At 45.4% G+C, this 18,299-nt stretch overlaps 1 protein-coding gene across 1 annotated transcript in view; it reads left to right on the forward strand.

Moving 5' to 3' along the window:
* ULK1 (unc-51 like autophagy activating kinase 1) overlaps positions 1–18,299 on the forward strand; it is a 99,450-nt gene that overhangs the window by 25,706 nt on the left and 55,445 nt on the right. Inside the window, exons 10-11 of the mRNA XM_058158202.1 lie at positions 6,643–6,744; positions 17,900–17,958. Coding sequence (XP_058014185.1) covers positions 6,643–6,744; positions 17,900–17,958 — 161 coding nt within the window. The remainder of the gene's footprint in view (positions 1–6,642; positions 6,745–17,899; positions 17,959–18,299) is intronic.

The raw sequence follows: 18,299 nt of genomic DNA on the forward strand, positions 1-18,299 counted from the left end.
CTCCAAGGTCCCTTCCCACTCTTTTTATTCTATTTTAATGTATTTAAAAATTGATATGGCTGCAGTCAGGTGTCCCTGGATGGCGTTGCAAAGAATTGAAACAACAGGCCCTCTCCAATGCTTCTGTTATACTCTTTGAGGAATTCTGGATCCTGCTCTGTGTTGGAAACTGAACTGGATGATCCCTTCCACAGGTTCCGTTTCGTGATTCTTGCTTTGGGCGGGGGAGTGGGGTTGGAATAGATGACCCCCGAAGGTCTCCCTTCGCAGTTTATGTTCTGTGATTCTCTGCATGTGTACAGCTGCCCGCCATTTGTTCAGCAAAAATGTAGATAAAGGGAGTTTATTGATCGGTTGTGCAACTAAGTTGTAAAAGAGATCTTCCTGATCAGGGGTCTCCAACCTTGGCAACTTTAAGACTTGTGGACTTCAACTCCCAGAGATCCTAAGCCAGCAAAGCTGGCTGAGGAACTCTGGGAGTTGAAGTCCACAAGTCTTAAAGTTGCCAAGGTTGGAGACCCCTGTTCTTGATGCTCTTAAGTTGGGGAGGGCAGGTTGTATATTCAAATTGTGTGGGATTGGAGGAGGTTTGTATTCGACAAGGACCAAGTGTGAGCCAGCATGATTACTGACTTTCTGCCAGCCTCCCTGTGAATCTCTCTCGTAGGAAGCTGGCAGGCAGCATTGGAAACGACAAACCTGAGCGCAGCAGCACGGTAGCATCGAAGCACCCACCAGTTTGCCAAATGTCAATCCCCTGGGAGTCAGATTTTGGGGTGTATTCTGTGAGGCAAGCCCGTTGATTCAAAAATGGTTGCTCTATGCCTACCGCTTTGCCTAATTGAAGGTTACAAACAGACACGCGGGTTTTTGAGCAGCCCGGAGAGTTCGTTGTAGTTCCTGCAGCCAGAACATGAGTTCTTCACGGCAGGAGTCGCCTAGCAAGAAAAAGAGGAAGCAGATGTAAGACGTGAGCGGAGTGAAGACGTGATTCAGACTGGAGGCAAATAATATCCCTCCAGCACTCTTGATTCATTAAGAGGATTTGTGACGCGGACCTGGTCGGACAACTTTCTCCAATGTGCAAAGAAAGAGTTTGTTACGGAAAAGGCTATCAAGTGGATAGATCCATCCAGCATCTCTTGAGCTGGGTTTACGTGTGTAAACCACGTTGGTTGAACTAGTTCGAGGCTCTCGGGGCTGATTAGCATTCAGCAAGATAAGAGATTTGAAAACTTGAAGGTTGGTGGGGAGTCCTTCAAGGATCTCGGCATGTTTAGTCTGTGGAATAGATAATTACAGGGAGACATAACACCTGTTTTGAAACCTTAGAAAGGGATGTCATAAAAGAGACTGGATTTGTTCTCTGTTGCTCCAGAGCAGGGGTCTCCAACCTTGGTCCCTTTAAGACGTGTGGACTTCAACTCCCAGAGTCCCTCAGCCAGCAAAGCTGGCTGAGAAACTGGGAGTTGAAGTCCACAAGTCTTAAAAGGACCAAGGTTGGAGACCCCTGCTCCAGAGGGGAGGAAGAGAACTGGCGGGTTCAAACTACAAATGCTAAGTTCACGGTAGACATCAGGAGGAACTTGATGGGTGCTCTGGACCAGTGGAACAGGCTTCCACATGAAGTGGGGAGTTGGCCTTCAGGTCCTCCAACAAAGACTGGACGGTCATCTGTGGAAGATACTTTAGTGCAGGGGTCCCCAATCCCCAGGCCATGACCCACTACCAGGTTGCGGCCTGTTTGGAACCAGGCCACGTGTGCACGCACAAAGCTTCCCTCGTGTATGAAACTCCTCTTGTGCGAGTGGTGGCCATCTTACGTTCACGAACGAAACTTCCGTCGTACGAGTGGTGGTCATCTTGAACTCACGCACGAAACTTCCCTCATGTGAACGGTGGCCATTTTGCCCTTACTTACACGAAACTTCCCTCACACGAGTGGTGGCCATCTTGTGCTTAAGCACAAAATTTCCCTTGCACTCTAGTGGATCCTGGACTGGATAGAGGGTTGAGCTAGATGACCTCTTAAGGTTGCTTCCAACCTTCTCTTGTGTCATGTCCAAGACCTCTGCGCGAAACCAAAGCCAGATGCATCCTATTAAATTCTGCAGAATTTGAGATGGGAATGGCGTATTCATGTAGATACCTGAGCTGTTAAGTTGGGAGTAGCCAATGATGGTTGATGATCCTTCTGGTTGATAGAAGCCCAGCCTTAAATACCACTTGTCCTGTCCTTTCTTGTGAGCTTTGGGGTGCCTTTGACCACCATGGTATGACACGAGAGGGACAAGGTGGACCTTGGTCTGATCCAACCTTGGAGTTCCTCCTCCTGTTCTTACATGACCCTGGCCTGGCCTTTATGGTTTGTTCCGATGTTTTATGGTCTTGAAATAGAATGTACCGGTCGGAAAGTTTGAACAGGTTCCTCAAGGCCTCCTTTGAACTGGCCAGACTGCCTGCAGGGCTGTTGCAACACGTGGTCTTGGAGGAAGCCTTCAGAAAAAAAAAAAAGAGAACCTGACAATTAGAAGTCCCTTTTTGTCCCCCTGGGAGGAAGAGAAAGGAAAAAGTGAAAGACAGACAAGCTGAGATTTGACCAGGATTTAAAATACCACAAATAAGTCAACAAGACAAGTGTTTTAGCCAGGTTCTTGAGGATAAATCAGGAAGCCCTTGGGCACAGGACAATGATGTGGTGCACCAAGTGCCAATATGTCTTCAGATATGTCCCTTTTGATATCTACTGAGCTTTATTATCCCTTTGTGGCCAAATTTTTTTTTTAGATTAACAGATTTGGAAGGGACTTTGTAGGTCATCTAGTCCAACCCTCTGCCCAAGAAGGAGACACTACGAAATTTCCAACAAACAGCAGTCCAATCTTTTCCTGAAAGCCTCCAATGATGAAGCTCCCACAACTTCTGAAGGCAACTTCTGTTCCATCGGTTGATTGTTCTCACTGTCAGAAAATTTCTCCTTATTTCTAGGTTGAATCTCTCCCTTGATCAGTTTCCATCCATTATTCATTGTCTGGACCTTTGGGTGTTTTGGAAAATAGCTTGACTCCCTCCTCTCTGCAGCAATCCCTCAAATATTAGAACATTGCTATCATATCTCCCCTGGTTCTTCTCTTCCCTAGACTAGCCATGCCCAGTTCCTGCAACCATTCATCGTATGTTTCAGCCTCCAGTCCCCTAATCATCTTGGTTGCTCTTCTCTGCACTGTTTCTAGAGTCTCAACATCTTTATAGTGTGGTGACCAAAAATGGTTGCAGTATTCTAGCCATGGTCTTACTAAGGCTTTATAGAGTGGTATTAGTACCTCACTTGATCTTGATTGTATCCCTCTGTTGATGCATTTTCATCCCACCTTCTGTTCATTCAAAATTGACTCCTAATAAACTGGAAACATTTGCAAGTCAAGCATTATTCACACTGCCAATAATACTTGGAGGTCTTATGGCCATAGCGGAGACGTCACCTTGCCAACCAGGGTCCAGTCTAGTCAAGGTGATGGTTTTCCCAGGAATAATGTATGGCTGTGAGAGTTGGGCCATAAGGAAGGCTGAGCGCCGAAGGATTGATGCTTTTGAACTGTAGGATTGGAGAAGACTCTTGAGAATCCCTAGGAGATTCAATCAGTCGATCCTAAAGGAGCCTTGGTAAGACCACACTTAAAATACTGCATCCAGTTTGCTTTCCAAAGCACCTGAAGGCCAGACAAGGAATAATGAATGGAAACTGATCAAGAAGAGATTCTGGAAATAAGGAGGAATTTTCTGACAGTGAAAGCAATCAGCCAATGGTATGTGCAAAAGACTTTGGGAGATGGAGGAAAGTGATACTATTTAGGCAACAGTCAGATAAGAGAAGGCATCTCCCAGAGCTACATAAGGGGTAGAGAAGGAGACTCAGAAGGGACCCTCCCTAGTTTCTTAAGGCTGTAAAGCAGGTGGCAGTAATGGAAGGAGAGAAATACCATGGAAGATGGGGAAAAGAGATGCTGCCTAGGGAATGATCAGATAAGAGACAGCATAGCCCAGAGTTGAACAATGGATGGAGGAAGAGACTCAGAAGGGACCCTCCCTTAATTTCTCCAGTTGTAAAAGTGGCAGCAGGAATTTTTTTAACTTTCAGATTTGTAAGATTCTCTTAATGTAGTTTTACCATCACCTGGTCACGTTTCCTGTCTGGTGCACCTGGAAAAGCTGACCCTTATGAATCTGGGAGGGGTCAAAAGGAAGAAACCGGAGGCTGTTTTCTCTTCAGTTAACTGGCTGAAATCAAAACACACACACACCTCTAGCAATTGGCCCGGCCATCAGCATTCTGAAGCCAAGGTGTCACCGTTCTTTTTTTGGCATTCTGCTGGGCTTGGGGTGTTGCGTTTTGTGTTGGTTGGTGGCTGACTTCACCCAAAGCACACAGTAGATATGCCTTCCTGTGCATATCTACTACGGATGCTGCCGGTGTGTGTGTGTATGTGTATTTTGCTTGCAAGCAAAGCCAGAGACGGCAGAGTTATTAATATCTCGATATAATAGAATGAGCTACTCGGCCGTGTTATATTTTTAACACAAAGCTTGGTGGGGGAAGACCAGCGGGGTTTTAAATACAGGTAGTCCTTGACTTACGCCCACAATGGAGCCTGAAATTTCTCTTGACTGAGTGTGAACAGGTACTGAGTGGGTTTTGCCTTCTTGCTACAGTGGTTAAGTGAATCACCACCGTTGTTTAACTTAGCAAGACGGTTGTTAAGTGAATCTGGCTGCCCCATTGGATTTTGCTGGTCGGAAAAGGGGATCACGTGACTCTGGAAGTTACTGTTTTCAGTGCCAGTGTGACTTCTAACAGTTACTAAGTGAACGGTCGTACGTTGAGGACTATCTGCGTGATGGGTTAGGTTATGCGATGGGGGAAAAATGGATCGTGGGGGCAAATTTAGGACATGAAATTTAAGACGGCCCTTTTCCATTTAAGGGGAAAGAGATGCATGAAACCCATGAATAGGGAGCCACCATTGGATTGGCCCCCATTTTTTTTTTCTTTAGAATGCTAATCGTGGAACCGGATGGGATCCCAAGAGGTCATCTAGTCCAGGGGTCATCAACCTTTTGGACCTCAGGGACCACTAAATTCATACTTTTAAAACCCGCGGACCACTGATATGATCTGCCTAATGACTGGCTGGGTGGGCGTGGCTAGGTGGTCATGTGACTGGGTGGGCGTGGCCAACTCCTCGCCTCCCCACCTGGGCTCCTTAGGGCCCCAACAGGAAGCCGTTGTTGGAGCTAAGCAGCCGCCACGAGAAAGAGTTGGCAAAACAGCTCAGTTCAAATTGGATCTGGCCGAGAAGGAGGCTCAGCAGAAGCACCTCACTGAGGACTAGGAGCATAGGCTTTCCAAGCAGAGGGAAGACCTGCAGGAGTGCAAGGCCAGATACCAGTGCCTGGAGGCTCAGCGGGCTGAGATGGTCAGCCAGTTCCAAGCCATGATGCAGTCCCACTGGAACAAGGTCTTCCGGCTCTTCACCACCAACGGCGCTTCCTTCCAGCCTTCGCCCAGACCCCCGAGTCAGAATTTCTGCCCCCCTCCAACCCACCCAAAAAGACCCCGAAGGGGGAGACTCTCTGCAGCAACCCAAACGTTCATTGCACGTATCCGTCCCAGGGGCCGTAGTTTGAGGACCCCTGATTTAGTGCAATATCAAAAACGCAAATAATTTTTCTGCGGACCACCAACATTTTCTTGCGGACCACCAGTGGTCTTCGGACCGCCAGTTGGTGACCGCTGATCTAGTCTAACCCTATCCCCAGGACAAGGGTTCCCTCGAACACCTGTGAAAACCCGTCCCTCCAGCCTCTGCTGCAAGTTCTCCAGTCAAGTTGCTCAGCTCCCCCCCGCCCCGCCTTCTTTCCCAGCGAGTCCGCTTAACCTACCTCGCAGGCTCGTTGTTGGAAACCGAGCAGGTGGGTGAGGGGCTCCTCATTCCTCCACCCCCAGAGTTGACGTGCTTGAACGAGAAAAGCCAACTTTTTAAAAAAAAAAAAATTATTTGGAGTGCCGCCGGTTACGAGTTTTAGCAGAATGTTTTTGGCAACACGTGTCGTGATTCTATCTTGCTGTTTCAACTTGTTTGGCAGCTGGGAAGTTGCCGCCTGGTTAGAACGTTTACATGCATGCTTCGTTCTTTGTTTTGGTACACAGGTGTGTTAGTTGGCATTTTTTTTCCCTCCAGGGTTGGCTGAAGGCCGATGACTCATCGGACAACCGAATGAAATCCAGGCTGCTGAGTTGCATTAGGGAAAATGTTGAATCTCTCTCTTTTTTTAATTTCTCCAGCTTCAGCTGACCCAAGGGATAAAGTAGAGGGGTTGCTTTTTAATTTTGCTTTATTTTCTTTTTGGGGCCCGTGTAGGATTAAATTCTGGGTTTTCTTAACCCTATTCAAGCAGGCTCCTGACCAGATTATAGCGTAGCTTTTCTCCTCCCTTTCATTAACTACCCAGTTTTAATTTGCAAAGAAAACTTAAATCCACCGGCTTTCTCAAATCCGGGAGCTGGGAGAGGGACGGCTGGCAGGATTTGGGGTGACTTCAAAGCAAATCAGACCACACGTGTGTTTTTCTGCTCCATTGTAGGCCCCAGAAGTAATTATGTCTCAACATTACGATGCCAAAGCTGATCTGTGGAGCATTGGGACGATCATCTACCAGTGCCTGACTGGAAAAGCACCGTTTCAGGTAAGAGGAAAAAATTCATCGCTGTCCATTTCTCCTGCGACTTTGGGAATCTCTTCAGTACGTTGCTCTTGCTTGTCCCAAAGGTGCATTTTTTTTTTCCCAAGAGGCACCTGGACTTTCTGGATTTTCTTTGAAGACGTTTCGCTTCTCATCCAAGTAGCTTCTTCAACTCTGAGTGGATAGTGGAGAATGGAAGGATTTATACTCCTTGCAGGCAGCTGGTCATTTGCATCCTTTTAGAGGGTCATTGAGGCCACTTGGAGATTTATCTGTGCCCTCAGGGTCACCTGAGTTGAATGGATTTCCAGAGGAAAAATTACAGACTACAGGAACCATTTACACGACTCAGGTGACCCAGAGGACACAGATTAATCTCCAAGTGGCCTCAAGGACTCTCCCGAAGAATGCAAATGACCGGTTGTCTGCAAGGCTTATAAATCCTTCCACTCCCCATTATTCTATCAGAGCTGAAGAAACTTCTTGGATGAGGAGTGAAACCTCTTCAAAGAAAAACCAGAAAGTCCAGTTGTGTTATGGAAAAAAAGCACTTTTGGGACAACCATGATCCAGAGGACTGAGAATCTCCATAGACCGTTGCTGTTGCTTCTTAAGACAGTTTCCAGACTGTGTTGAAATTTGGCTTCCAATGGACACAGGCTTGGCTTTAATCAGTGTTTTTCAAACTCGGCGACCTTAAGATGGGTGGACTTCAACTCCCAGAGTTCCCCAGTCAGAATGTATGGACTTCAGTTCCCAGAATTCCTCAGAGAGCATGCTTTAACATTTTTTGTGTAGGTAACAGCAACAGAATAGGGATGAAAAGTAGGCCACCCGGTGATCCTTCTATTCTGCACCATGGGAGGGATAATTTGGTGAAGAGGGATGACGTCTCCCAACAGAGAGATAAAGGAAGAAGGCAAAATGGACGCCTTTGAATGGACTCTGGAGGTAGTCCTCGATGTACGACCACAGATGCGCCCAAAATTTCCATTGCTAAGCAAGACAGTTGTTAAGTGAATTTTGTCCCATTTTATGACCTTTCTTGCCACAGTCGTTAAGTGAATCACTGCAGCTGTTAAGTTTGTAACGCAGTTGTTACTGGCTTCCCCATTGAATTTGCTGGTCAGAAGGGGGCAAAAGAAGGTCGTGACCCCTGGACACCACAACCATCATAAATATGGGTCAGTTGCCAAGCATGTGAATTTTCATCAGATAACCATGGGGATGCTCCAGTGGTTGTAAGTGTGCAAAAACAGTCATAAGTCCCTTTTTTTCAATTCCGTTGCAACTTTGAATGGTCACTAAATGAACTGTTGTAAGTCGAGGACGACCTGTTTTGTCCTTTTGAAGCTTGGAGAAGAAGATCGAGGGCTGAGCTGTGATGATGTCTCCCTTTATAGTGAAGGATTTGCTTCCTAAAATGTGAAAGATTTAACACTTCCTGGCTGGACTAGAAGACCTTCAAGGTCCCTTCCAGCTCTGATTCTGTTCTGTTCTGTTCTGTTCTGCTCTGCCCTACCCTACTCTACCCTACCCTACCCTACCCTACCCTACCCTACCCTACTCTACTCTACTCTACTCTACTCTACTCAGTTGTCTCTTTGGTCCTAGGAAGAGAAACAGTTTTGGGTAGGAGATTAAGCAAATATTTTCTTGTTGTGATTTTACATAGCTATAGGGCCACTGGCTTTTGCTCCCCTCTGGAGATAGCTAAAGGCCTTTGAAGTTGTTCCTGAATAAATAGCCCATGGAAGACCCAATCAAGTGTGTTTTCGTGTAAACTGATTCTAGATTGTTCTGCCCCAAGACCTTTTAGCAATTAACTTGTGTTCAATGGGATGATTCTGTTTATTTGTAGAACACTCTGTTCCGATTCATAGAAGTGGAAGAACCAGATTCCTTATGAATCTTCACTTCTTGCTTTGGGTATTGTGATCTGTTTCTGATGCCCGGTGACTGCATGGGACAGTTGTTCTCCGTTGACCTCTTCTTGGTTGTAACTTGTAGCCCTGCTAAGGACATTCCAAGCATGACTTCGATGTCATCTTCCCATTTTGGCTTAGCCCATCTATGTGTTGGGGTTAAGTTGAGCTTTTGGGACAACCAAGATGATAAGAGGCTAGAAGGAAAAAAAACTTGATAAGGTGGACAGTTTGAAGCGTTGGGTGTGTTTAGTCTGGAGTGGAGAAGACTTCAGAGCAGAACAGAATAACAGAGTCAGAAGGGACCTTGGAGGTCTTCTAGTCCAACCCCCTGCTTAGGCAGGAAACACTATACCATTTCAGGCAAATGGTTGCCAAATCCCTTTTTAAAAACTTCCAGTGTTGGAGCACCCACAACTTCTGGAGGGAAGCCTTTCCATTGGTTAATTGTTCTCACTGTCAGGACATTTCTTCTTAGCTGTAGGTTGCTTCTCTCCTTGATTGGTTTCCATCCATTGCTTCTTGTCCTACCTTCAAGTGCTTTGAAGAACAGGTTGACCCCCTCTTCTTTGGGACAGCCCCTCAACTATTGGAAGACTGCTGTCATGTCCCCTATAGTCCTTCGTTTCATTAAACTAGACATACCCAATTCCTGCAACTGTTCTTTATATGTTACTTACTCAACTTCAGTCAAACCCACTGGCATCTGGAGGGCTTTCTTAAGACAATGAGGCAGAATTATTATTATTATTATTATTTTTAATTTGCATTTATATCCCGCCCTTCTCCAAGGACTCAGGGCGGTTTACACTATGTTAGCAATAGTCTTCATCCTATTTGTATATTTAAATACAAAGTCAACTTATTGCCCCCAACAATCTGGGTCCTCATTTTACCTATCTTATAAAGGATGGAAGGCTGAGTCAACCTTGGGCCTGGTGGGACTAGAACCTGCAGTGATTGCAGGCAGCTGTGTTAATAACAGACTGTCTTACCAATCTGAGCCACAGAGGCCCTTATTATTATTCAGACTTCTTCCAGCTCAGGACAAGAAGCAAGGAATGTAGACTTCACTGGAGGTGTTTAAATAGAGGTCTGTATGTGGCTTTTGAAGATATTGTAGTGGACTTCTGAACTGTGCAGAAGTCAGGTTGAATGATCTTCAGTATCTCTCCAAATTCTACTATTCTTCAGTTGTATGAAATCCTGGTTGATGGCTTAGCATATTGTGTGAATTCATCTTGTGGTTTAATGCTTTCAAATTACCGGTAAGTTGTTGTGGCCAACTGACTTGTTTGAGGGCAGCATTTGAGATCTCCTTCCTTAGATGGGGCTAAAGCTGTAGCTTCTCTAGTTGATGTTTGTCACTTGTACATTCCATAGTTGTGTGTGTGAATGTCTCTTGAGTATCTGGAAAAGCTCCAGGTCGACTTAGGATCTTTTTATGGGTTGCTATTACTAGAGGAGGAATTCATCATTAGAATGGCGTGTCTTGTTGACACTTAGATTCCTCCTTGATCACAAAGTCCCCTTTGAATCAAGAGGGATCTTTGGGTCTTCATGGACATGTCCATCAGGTTTGCTCCAGAATAATACAAAGTGGTTTCTGTTGGCCACTTCCTTAATTTGGGGGGGGGACAGTCCTGAGAAACGTTTCTGGTGTTCTCCTTTCCAAGAAACTAATCAAGGTTAACCTCCCTTAATCAACTCAGGCCCGACTTCAGCATTGTTATCTACACAACCTCGGAGAGCTAGAGGCCATGAGCTAAACAACCTTATCTATTTCTTTGGTGCAGGGAGAGGTGAATGCTGATTAGATAAGAGGATGAATTTTAGAAAGCTATCACAATGCAGAGATGCCTGCTGCCTTCCAGTGACCTGGTCTTTAAAAAAAAATTATAATAATAAAAGAGACCTCAAATCCTGTCCTGGGAAAAGGAAGGAAAAAATTCAAAACAGTCAGAATTTGCATGAATTGCCCGAAGCCATTTCGTGTTATGCAAATGTTGCCTTCGCAGGAGGACTTCGAAAGAATGGGTAGTTCCACCATCACACTATAAAAGCCAACAAAAGTTTCCATAAAGTTTCCATAGAGAAGACAGACAAAGAGTATTGTTCCTCAGGGAAGGCTGTGTAGTTTTAACAGATTTTATTTTAATTCTTTTTGTTTAATGGTATCCTGAGTTCCCCAGGGTACATGTCCTGTAACCGGTTGGAAACAGCGAATAAATAACACTCTACAAAAGTCCATTTTAAACAGCGGCCAGAACATCAGAAAGCAAAACCGAGCTTGCTTAGGATCAAAATGCTACACTATTTTATTAGAAAGGCACTGTTGTAAGCCATAAAGCGTCTGGCACTATTGCTTGTCAATCAGAAAGGTCGGCAGTTTGGCGGTTTGAATCCCTGGTACAGGTCTCCTGTGTGGGCAGGGGGTTGGACTAGATGACCTCCAAAGTCCCTTCCAACTCTTTTTATTATTGTTATAAGGTAGTCCTCAATATATGACCACAATGGAGCCCAACATTTCTGTTGCTAAGCGAGACAGGTTATTTATTTGTTATTTATTTTATTGATTAGCGCTTGGGCCTATCTAAAAAATTCATCTAAAAGTGAAATTGGAAATTGGAAAATACAACAATTTAAGACTCTAGTTGAGACTCTAGAAAGAGTGCAGAGAAGAACAACCAGGATTATTAGGGGACTGGAGGCTCAATCATAAGATGAACGGTTGCAGGAACCGGACCTGGCTAGTCTAGTGAAGAGAAGGACCAGGGGAGACATGATAGCAGTCTTCCAATATTTTGAGGGGTTGCCATAGAGAGGAGGGGGTCAAGTTATTCTCTAAAGTACCTGAAGGCCAGACAAGGAACAATGGATGGAAACTGAACAAGGAGAGATTCAACCTAGAAATAAGGAGGAATTTTCTGACAGGGAGAACAATCAATTGATGAAATAGAAGTTGCCTTCAGAAGTTGTGGGGGCTTCATCACTGGAAGCTTTCAAGAAGAGACTGGACTGCCATTTGTCAGAAATGGTGTAGGTAGGGTCTGCTTGGGTGAGGGGTTGGACTAGATGACCTATAAGGTCCCTTCCAACTCTGTTACTTCGCTAAGCTCTGTTAAGATACAGATAAAATATGATAAAATTTTATTTCGGTGTCACCCCTACAATCCACCCCAATCAGCAAGATGGGTGTTAAGTGAATTTGGCCCCATTTTACAACCTTCCTGGCCACAGTTGTTAAGCTAGTCACCACAGTTGTTCTTTCTAGTCCTGATTGATTCTGGTTGCTTTTATAATGTAAAAAGTGTTGTAAACTCTTCTCTTCCCCCCCCACGAGTGGGGTGGGCTCCAAAACCTTTATCAAACCAGTAAAGAAAACCATGGTTTTACAAGCCGGGCAGACTAAGCCCCGATCAGGCACGTCATCATGGCTTAAACCGAGCAAGAGATTTGAGAACGCCGATTATTATAAATAGAACTTAGCATTTGATACTCGGCAGCTGTTGACATTTTTCATAGTGTTTTTTCTGGCTTTTTCTACCGTAAAAACCTGCCGATCAGAAATTCTGGATTTTTTTGGACGCCTGGCTCCTTGTTTCAAGTCTAACCTGTTGGAGAGGATCCTATGTTTAATCCTGTAACAAAAAAAAAAAAAAAAGACAACTTCAAACACAGCTCTGCCGTTTGCTTAAGCTACGTGGAAGCCATGTGTTTCTTACGTTTTGCTATATTCTTATCTGCTGCTGGTTCAGCAACTCCTTTTTGGCCAACTTGAGTATATATTTTGAATCTGGCAGGAAGGGAAGACATCCTAAATGTCCGAGCTGCTTCTGCCCCAACCTGGCTGCCCTCTCGGTGTTCTGGAAATCAGCTTAGCCAAAGGTTGCTCAGAAATCCTGGAAGCAACCGAGATATCCCAGTGAGGAAGAGGAATTGGTTCTGAGCTCATCCTGAATTCATGTTTCAGAAGATGTAGCAGTAGACATTCTTAATTGAGACTCTAGAAAGAGTGCAGAGAAGAGCAACAAAGATGATTAGGGGACTGGAGGCTAAAACATATGAAGAATGGTTGCAGGAACTGGGTATGTCTAGTTTAATGAAAAGAAGGACTAGGGGAGACATGATAGCAGTGTTCCAATATCTCAGGGGTTGCCACAAAGAAGAGGGAGTCGGGCTGTTCTCCAAAGCACCTGAGGGTAGAACAAGAAGCAACGGGTGGAAACTGATCAAAGAAAGAAGCAACTTAGAACTAAGGAGAAATTTCCTGACAGTGAGAACAATTAATCAGTGGAACGACTTGCCTGCAGAAGTAGTGAATGCTCCAACTCTGGAAATTTTTAAGAAAATGTTGGATAACCATCTGACTGATATGGTGTAGGGTTTCCTGCCTGGGCAGGGGGTTGGACTAGAAGGCCTCCAAGGTCCTTTCCAACTCTGTTGTTATATTATATTATATTAATCCCGTCCGTGTCATTTGTTATGATGGTTTTGGACAACGTTGAGTAAACCAATGAAGGTTGGTTTGCTTGGTGAAATTATAATCCATGGCTTGCAAACACTGGGTTTACTCCAACCTCAATTGCGGTGGGTGAGGGTAATTCATCATTCATGATCAGGTGATGGAAAGAATCTCTTTTCTCCAAGGATCATGGAGAGTTAATGGGCACCATGGGCTGAAGAGGTTGTCTGAGAGACCATCACTTCAACTTTTTGAAGTTGCGCCGTGATGGCGCAGTGGTTAAAATGCAGTATTGCAGGCTAATTCCGCTCACTGCCAGGAGTTTGATCCTGACTGGCTCAAGGTTGACTCAGCCTTCCATCCTTCCGAGGTCGGTAAAATGAGGACCCGGATTGTTGGGGGCAAGAGGCCGACTCTGTAAACCGTTTAGAGAGGGCTGTAAAGCATTGTGAAGCGGTATATAAATCTAAGGGCTATTGCTGTTGCCCTCCCTCTGGCAACTATGAGGTATCACAAGATGGCTTCAGCCAGGTTTGCTTCAGAGCTGACAGCCAATGGGTGCATTATTCGGAACGCTGATACCCTCCTTCCTTCCTTCCTTCCTTCCTTCCTTCCTTCCTTCCTTCCTTCCTTCCTTCCTTCCTTCCTAGTGATTAGAATGCAGTATTGCTGGCTAATTCTGCCGACCTGCCAGCAGTTCGATTCTGACCAATTCAAGGTTGATTCAGCCTTTCCATCCTTCCGAGGTCGGTAAAATGAGGGCCCAGATTGTAGGGGGCAACAGGCTGACTCTGTAAACCGCTTAAAGAGGGCTGCGGTATACAAAGCGGTATGTAAGTCTTAAGTGCAGTTGTTATTCTTTTCTGACACTAGGGTATTTTGGGACTGGATCAGCTACAATAGTAGCCATGTTGGGATGAGTCTTCGTGGCATGCTCTCCAGGTTTCAGTTGTGCAGTTGGCCCAATGACAACCAGACCTTGGCTTGCCCAGGTTTGTAAGTAAACTACAGTTGGTTGGTTGCCTCCATTGTGTTGTGCAAGCTGCAATGACTGTTGGCGCACCACATGTGATGCACAGATAGCCCAGCAGTATGTGTAAATCTGAGGCTAAATCTGACTTGTCCAATGACTCAAGAGTTGCGCTAAACCTAGTTTGCATTTTTGGGGTGTAGTGGTAGAGGAGTCCTCCCATGGTTGAGGAGTATCTAGGCCAGGGGTCTCCAACCTTGGCAACTTTAAGCCTGGCGGACTTCTACTCCCAGAATTCCCCAGCCAGCAAAGGAGTTGAAGTCCGCCAGGCTTAAAAGTTGCCAAGGTTGGAGACCCCTGGTCTAGACCAATGTTTTATTTTCAAACTTAGCAGCTGTAAGATGCACAGTCTTCAGCTCCCAGAATTGCCCAGCCAGTATAGATGGACCTCAACTCCTAGAATTCCCCCAGCTGGCAAGGATGGATTTGAATTTCAGAATTCCCCAAGTGGCACGAGTGGGCTTCAGCCCCCAGAAATCCCTACTCAACATGGGCGGACCTCAACTCCAGCTTAGATGGATTTCTTCAGTGGCCAGAATTCCTTAGTGGCTAAGATGGTTGGACTTCACCTTCCAGAAATCGCTAGCCAACATGGATGGGCTTCAACTCTCAGAAGTCTCCAGTTGGGGAAATTCTGGGAGTTGAAGTCCATCCCTCTTAAAAGTGGCCACGTTTGAAAAACACTGCCTTAGAGTTTGGACTTTCCCTTCCTTCCCTTTGGCTCTCTTGCTTGGGCTTCACCACGTGCTTCCTAAGTGGTTTTAACTCTCTCTGGGGCCACCTGCTTTTTTTATCACTTTAATTGGGGAACAGATTCCAGCTAAAGGACAGCTGATCTGTTAGAGCCCTTTTCTTCCAAACAGACGCTGGCCCTTCTGAAATTTGTCATTTGACCTACTTTCCTCCCAGGCCAAAGGAGGAGGGGAGATCCTGAACTTGCCCCACCCACCGCATTCAGCGTGCCTCCAATGGATTGCACTGTCCTCCTCTTCCTCTCCTCCTCTTGCAAACATCTTATTTTTAAGCCAGATGGCAACGGTGCACGTCACCGAAAAGGCCAGGTGTATCCATACGTAAAGTAAACATAGACCCAGCTATGAAGCTGATCATGGCACCTTCTCTTGATTTTTTCTTGAAACTGAGCTCAGTTTCAAGTGGCATCTGTTAACCAGCGGTTCTCAACCTGTGGGTCAGGACCCCGTTGGGGGTCGAATGACGATTTGCCAGGGATCGCCTAAGACCATCGGAAATATGGGAAGTATACTTGCGAGTCGAAGGATCGCGCTCCAATGGTTGACTCCACAAGCCAGATGCAGGCTCTTCAAATCGCTAGCCGAATTCGGCTTCAGGCGCGATGAATTAAAAAAGAGAGAAATCTTTGCTCTGATGTCTCCCTCTCAAGCCAGCTGCAATCACTCCCAATCACTAGCCTAATCTGGCTTCAGGCACCATAAACCTAATAGGGGAGGAGTCTCCGCTTTAATGCCTCCGTCCTCAAGGCAATCGCAAGCAGTTCAGATCGCTAGCCAATACGGCTTCAGGCGCGATAAATTCAAAACGAAAATAATTTTATGGTTGGGGTCGCCACATCGCGGGGAATTGTATTAAAGGGGTCGCCACTTCGTGGGGAATTGTATTAAAGGGGTCACAGCACTATAAAGGTTGAGAACCACTGTGTTAAGCTCAAAGCTCTTCCTTGGGTCACGTGATCCTCCCCCCCTTTTGCAAACTTCCCAGCCGGCAAAGTCAACGGGGAAAGTTGACTTGCTTAACAGCCGCATGATTCGCTTTAACAACAACAGTGGTTCGCTTAACAACCGATGGCAAAAAGTTTGTGAAATCGGCTGTGACTTAGTGTCTGTCTTGCTTAACCATGGGAATTCTAATCCCAATTGTGATTGTAAATAGAGAGAGAGAGAGATGTAGATAGATAGGTGGGATGGATGCATGGATGGATAGATAGATGTGGATGATAGATAAGATAGACAAAATAGGCTCTGAGTTCGATCCTAGGTAGAGGCAGATATTTCTCTCTCTGGGCACAATGAGAATATATCTGCTGAACAAAACTCCGCATTGGCGACAGGAAGAGTATCCAGTCAGTAAACAATCAGCTCCATTCAGACTCCATCCCGCAAGGTATTATGGGGTTGTTATGATGACAGTGTCAGGACTGGAAGCCATATTTTAACTTCAGGCCTTCAGGCCTGCCACAATTTCTAATGTGGGACAATGGGAGGGGGGATTATATGGTGTAGGTGAGATGTAATAGTCTAAATGACATTCTTTCCAGAAAGTCAAGGCCACCATGCCCGGCAGCTGCAGTGAAGTAACTGGGAGGCATCTTCAGTTTTGGATGGTGCCTGATTGGATCATGTGATGGACATGTGGGGGCTGGGTAGGGACTTGAATTTTCTTTTGGTTGGAGAAAACCTGGAAGCTCTCAGATTCGGGTTTTCCCGGATGTGCCAATATGACATCTGCTTTGAGGAATTCCAAGCCTCCGAGTTTTATTTCATTGTGGGTGTTACTTGGAACTCAGACAGACAGACATATAGAGAGATAGATGTATAGATAGAGGGTGGGTGGGTAGATGGATGGATAGATAGATGAGTAGAAAGATGTGTAAATGGATGGATAGATGATAGATATAGAACAGTGATAGTCAACCTGGTTGCTACTGCCCACTAGTAGGCGTTCTAGCTTTCATGGTGGGCGGTAGGGGTTTTGTCCGATACTGAAGCACTTTCCTTTTTTTTTTAATTTAATTGACTTTTTAAAACATTTACATAGCATTATTTAAAAACATTTTCATTAGGTTTTCATAAAACTCCCCGTGACAATTTAAATTTCTGAAAATATACTATTTGTATCACCCGCGCATAAGTTTAGTTCACGTTACGTAAGTGAAACTAAATGGCGTTATAGTGCGACCGCAAACAAAAGAGCCTCGTCCCAGAATAGCTCGCGCATCTCCCCCCACACTACCCAGCTGTAACAGACAAGCAGAGCTGGTGCCCCCTCTCCCAAACTCAATCCACGATGTGCGAGAGGCATGCGCAGACGATGATACACTTTATAAATCACTGTTACTGTGGAACTGGTGGGCGGTTAGAAAATTTTACTACTAACAGAGATACAAAAGTGGGCGGTAGGTATAAAAAGGTTGACTATCCCTGATATAGAAGATAGATAGATAGATAGATAGATAGATAGATAGATAGATAGATAGATAGATAGATAGATAGGTAGGTAGGTAGGTAGGTAGGTAGGTAGGTAGGTAGGTAGGTAGGTAGGTAGGTAGATAGATAGATAGATAGATAGATAGATAGATAGATAGATAGATAGATAGATAGATAGATAGATATGAGAGAGGGTAGATGATAGATAGATAGATAGATAGATAGATAGATAGATAGATAGATAGATAGATAGATAGACAGACAGACAGGCAGACAGGCAGACAGGTAGATAGGTAGATAGGTAGATAGATAGATAGATATGGGGATGGTTAGAAAGAAAGAAAGAAAGAAAGAAAGAAAGAAAGAAAGAAAGAAAGAAAGAAAGAAAGAAAGAAAGAAAGAAAGAAAGAAAGAAAGAATATCAGGAAGGATAGGGCTGAATGCTCACCACCATCTCATTTTATCCCCCCCAAATCCCTTGGTGAGCTTTCCCCAAAGGCAAAGCGGTGAGCTGAGGTCCAACTGTTCTAATCCTCTCCTTTCCCTCCCTCTGCAGGCCAGCAGTCCCCAGGACCTGCGTCTCTTCTACGAGAAAAACAAGTTGCTCGTGCCAAAGTAAGTCTTCCAGCCGGCCGGCCTTTCCCTCCCTCCCTCCCGCTCCCTCTCCTCTTCTCACCGCCTGTTCCTTGTTGTGTTTTCAGTCGGCACCTGTCCCCCTCATGTGCTTGGCCGACAGGGTTTAGCAACCACTTGGCAAGGGGCCTTTTCTGCTCTCTAGCTAGGAATGACGGATCTCGGCAACCGGGCACGCCAACTTGGTTACCCCGGCTGACCTCGCCGGGTCTAAATATTTTAAGCAAGTGAGGTGGGGAGACAAGGCAGGGCGGCGAGGATCCCAAACCTTTGCCAGACCCACTCGTTTTGGCCAAGCGTAACAAGCTCCTTGGATTTTATTT

Source organism: Ahaetulla prasina, chromosome 15 (assembly GCF_028640845.1).
Source record: "Ahaetulla prasina isolate Xishuangbanna chromosome 15, ASM2864084v1, whole genome shotgun sequence".
Lineage (NCBI taxonomy): Eukaryota > Metazoa > Chordata > Lepidosauria > Squamata > Colubridae > Ahaetulla > Ahaetulla prasina.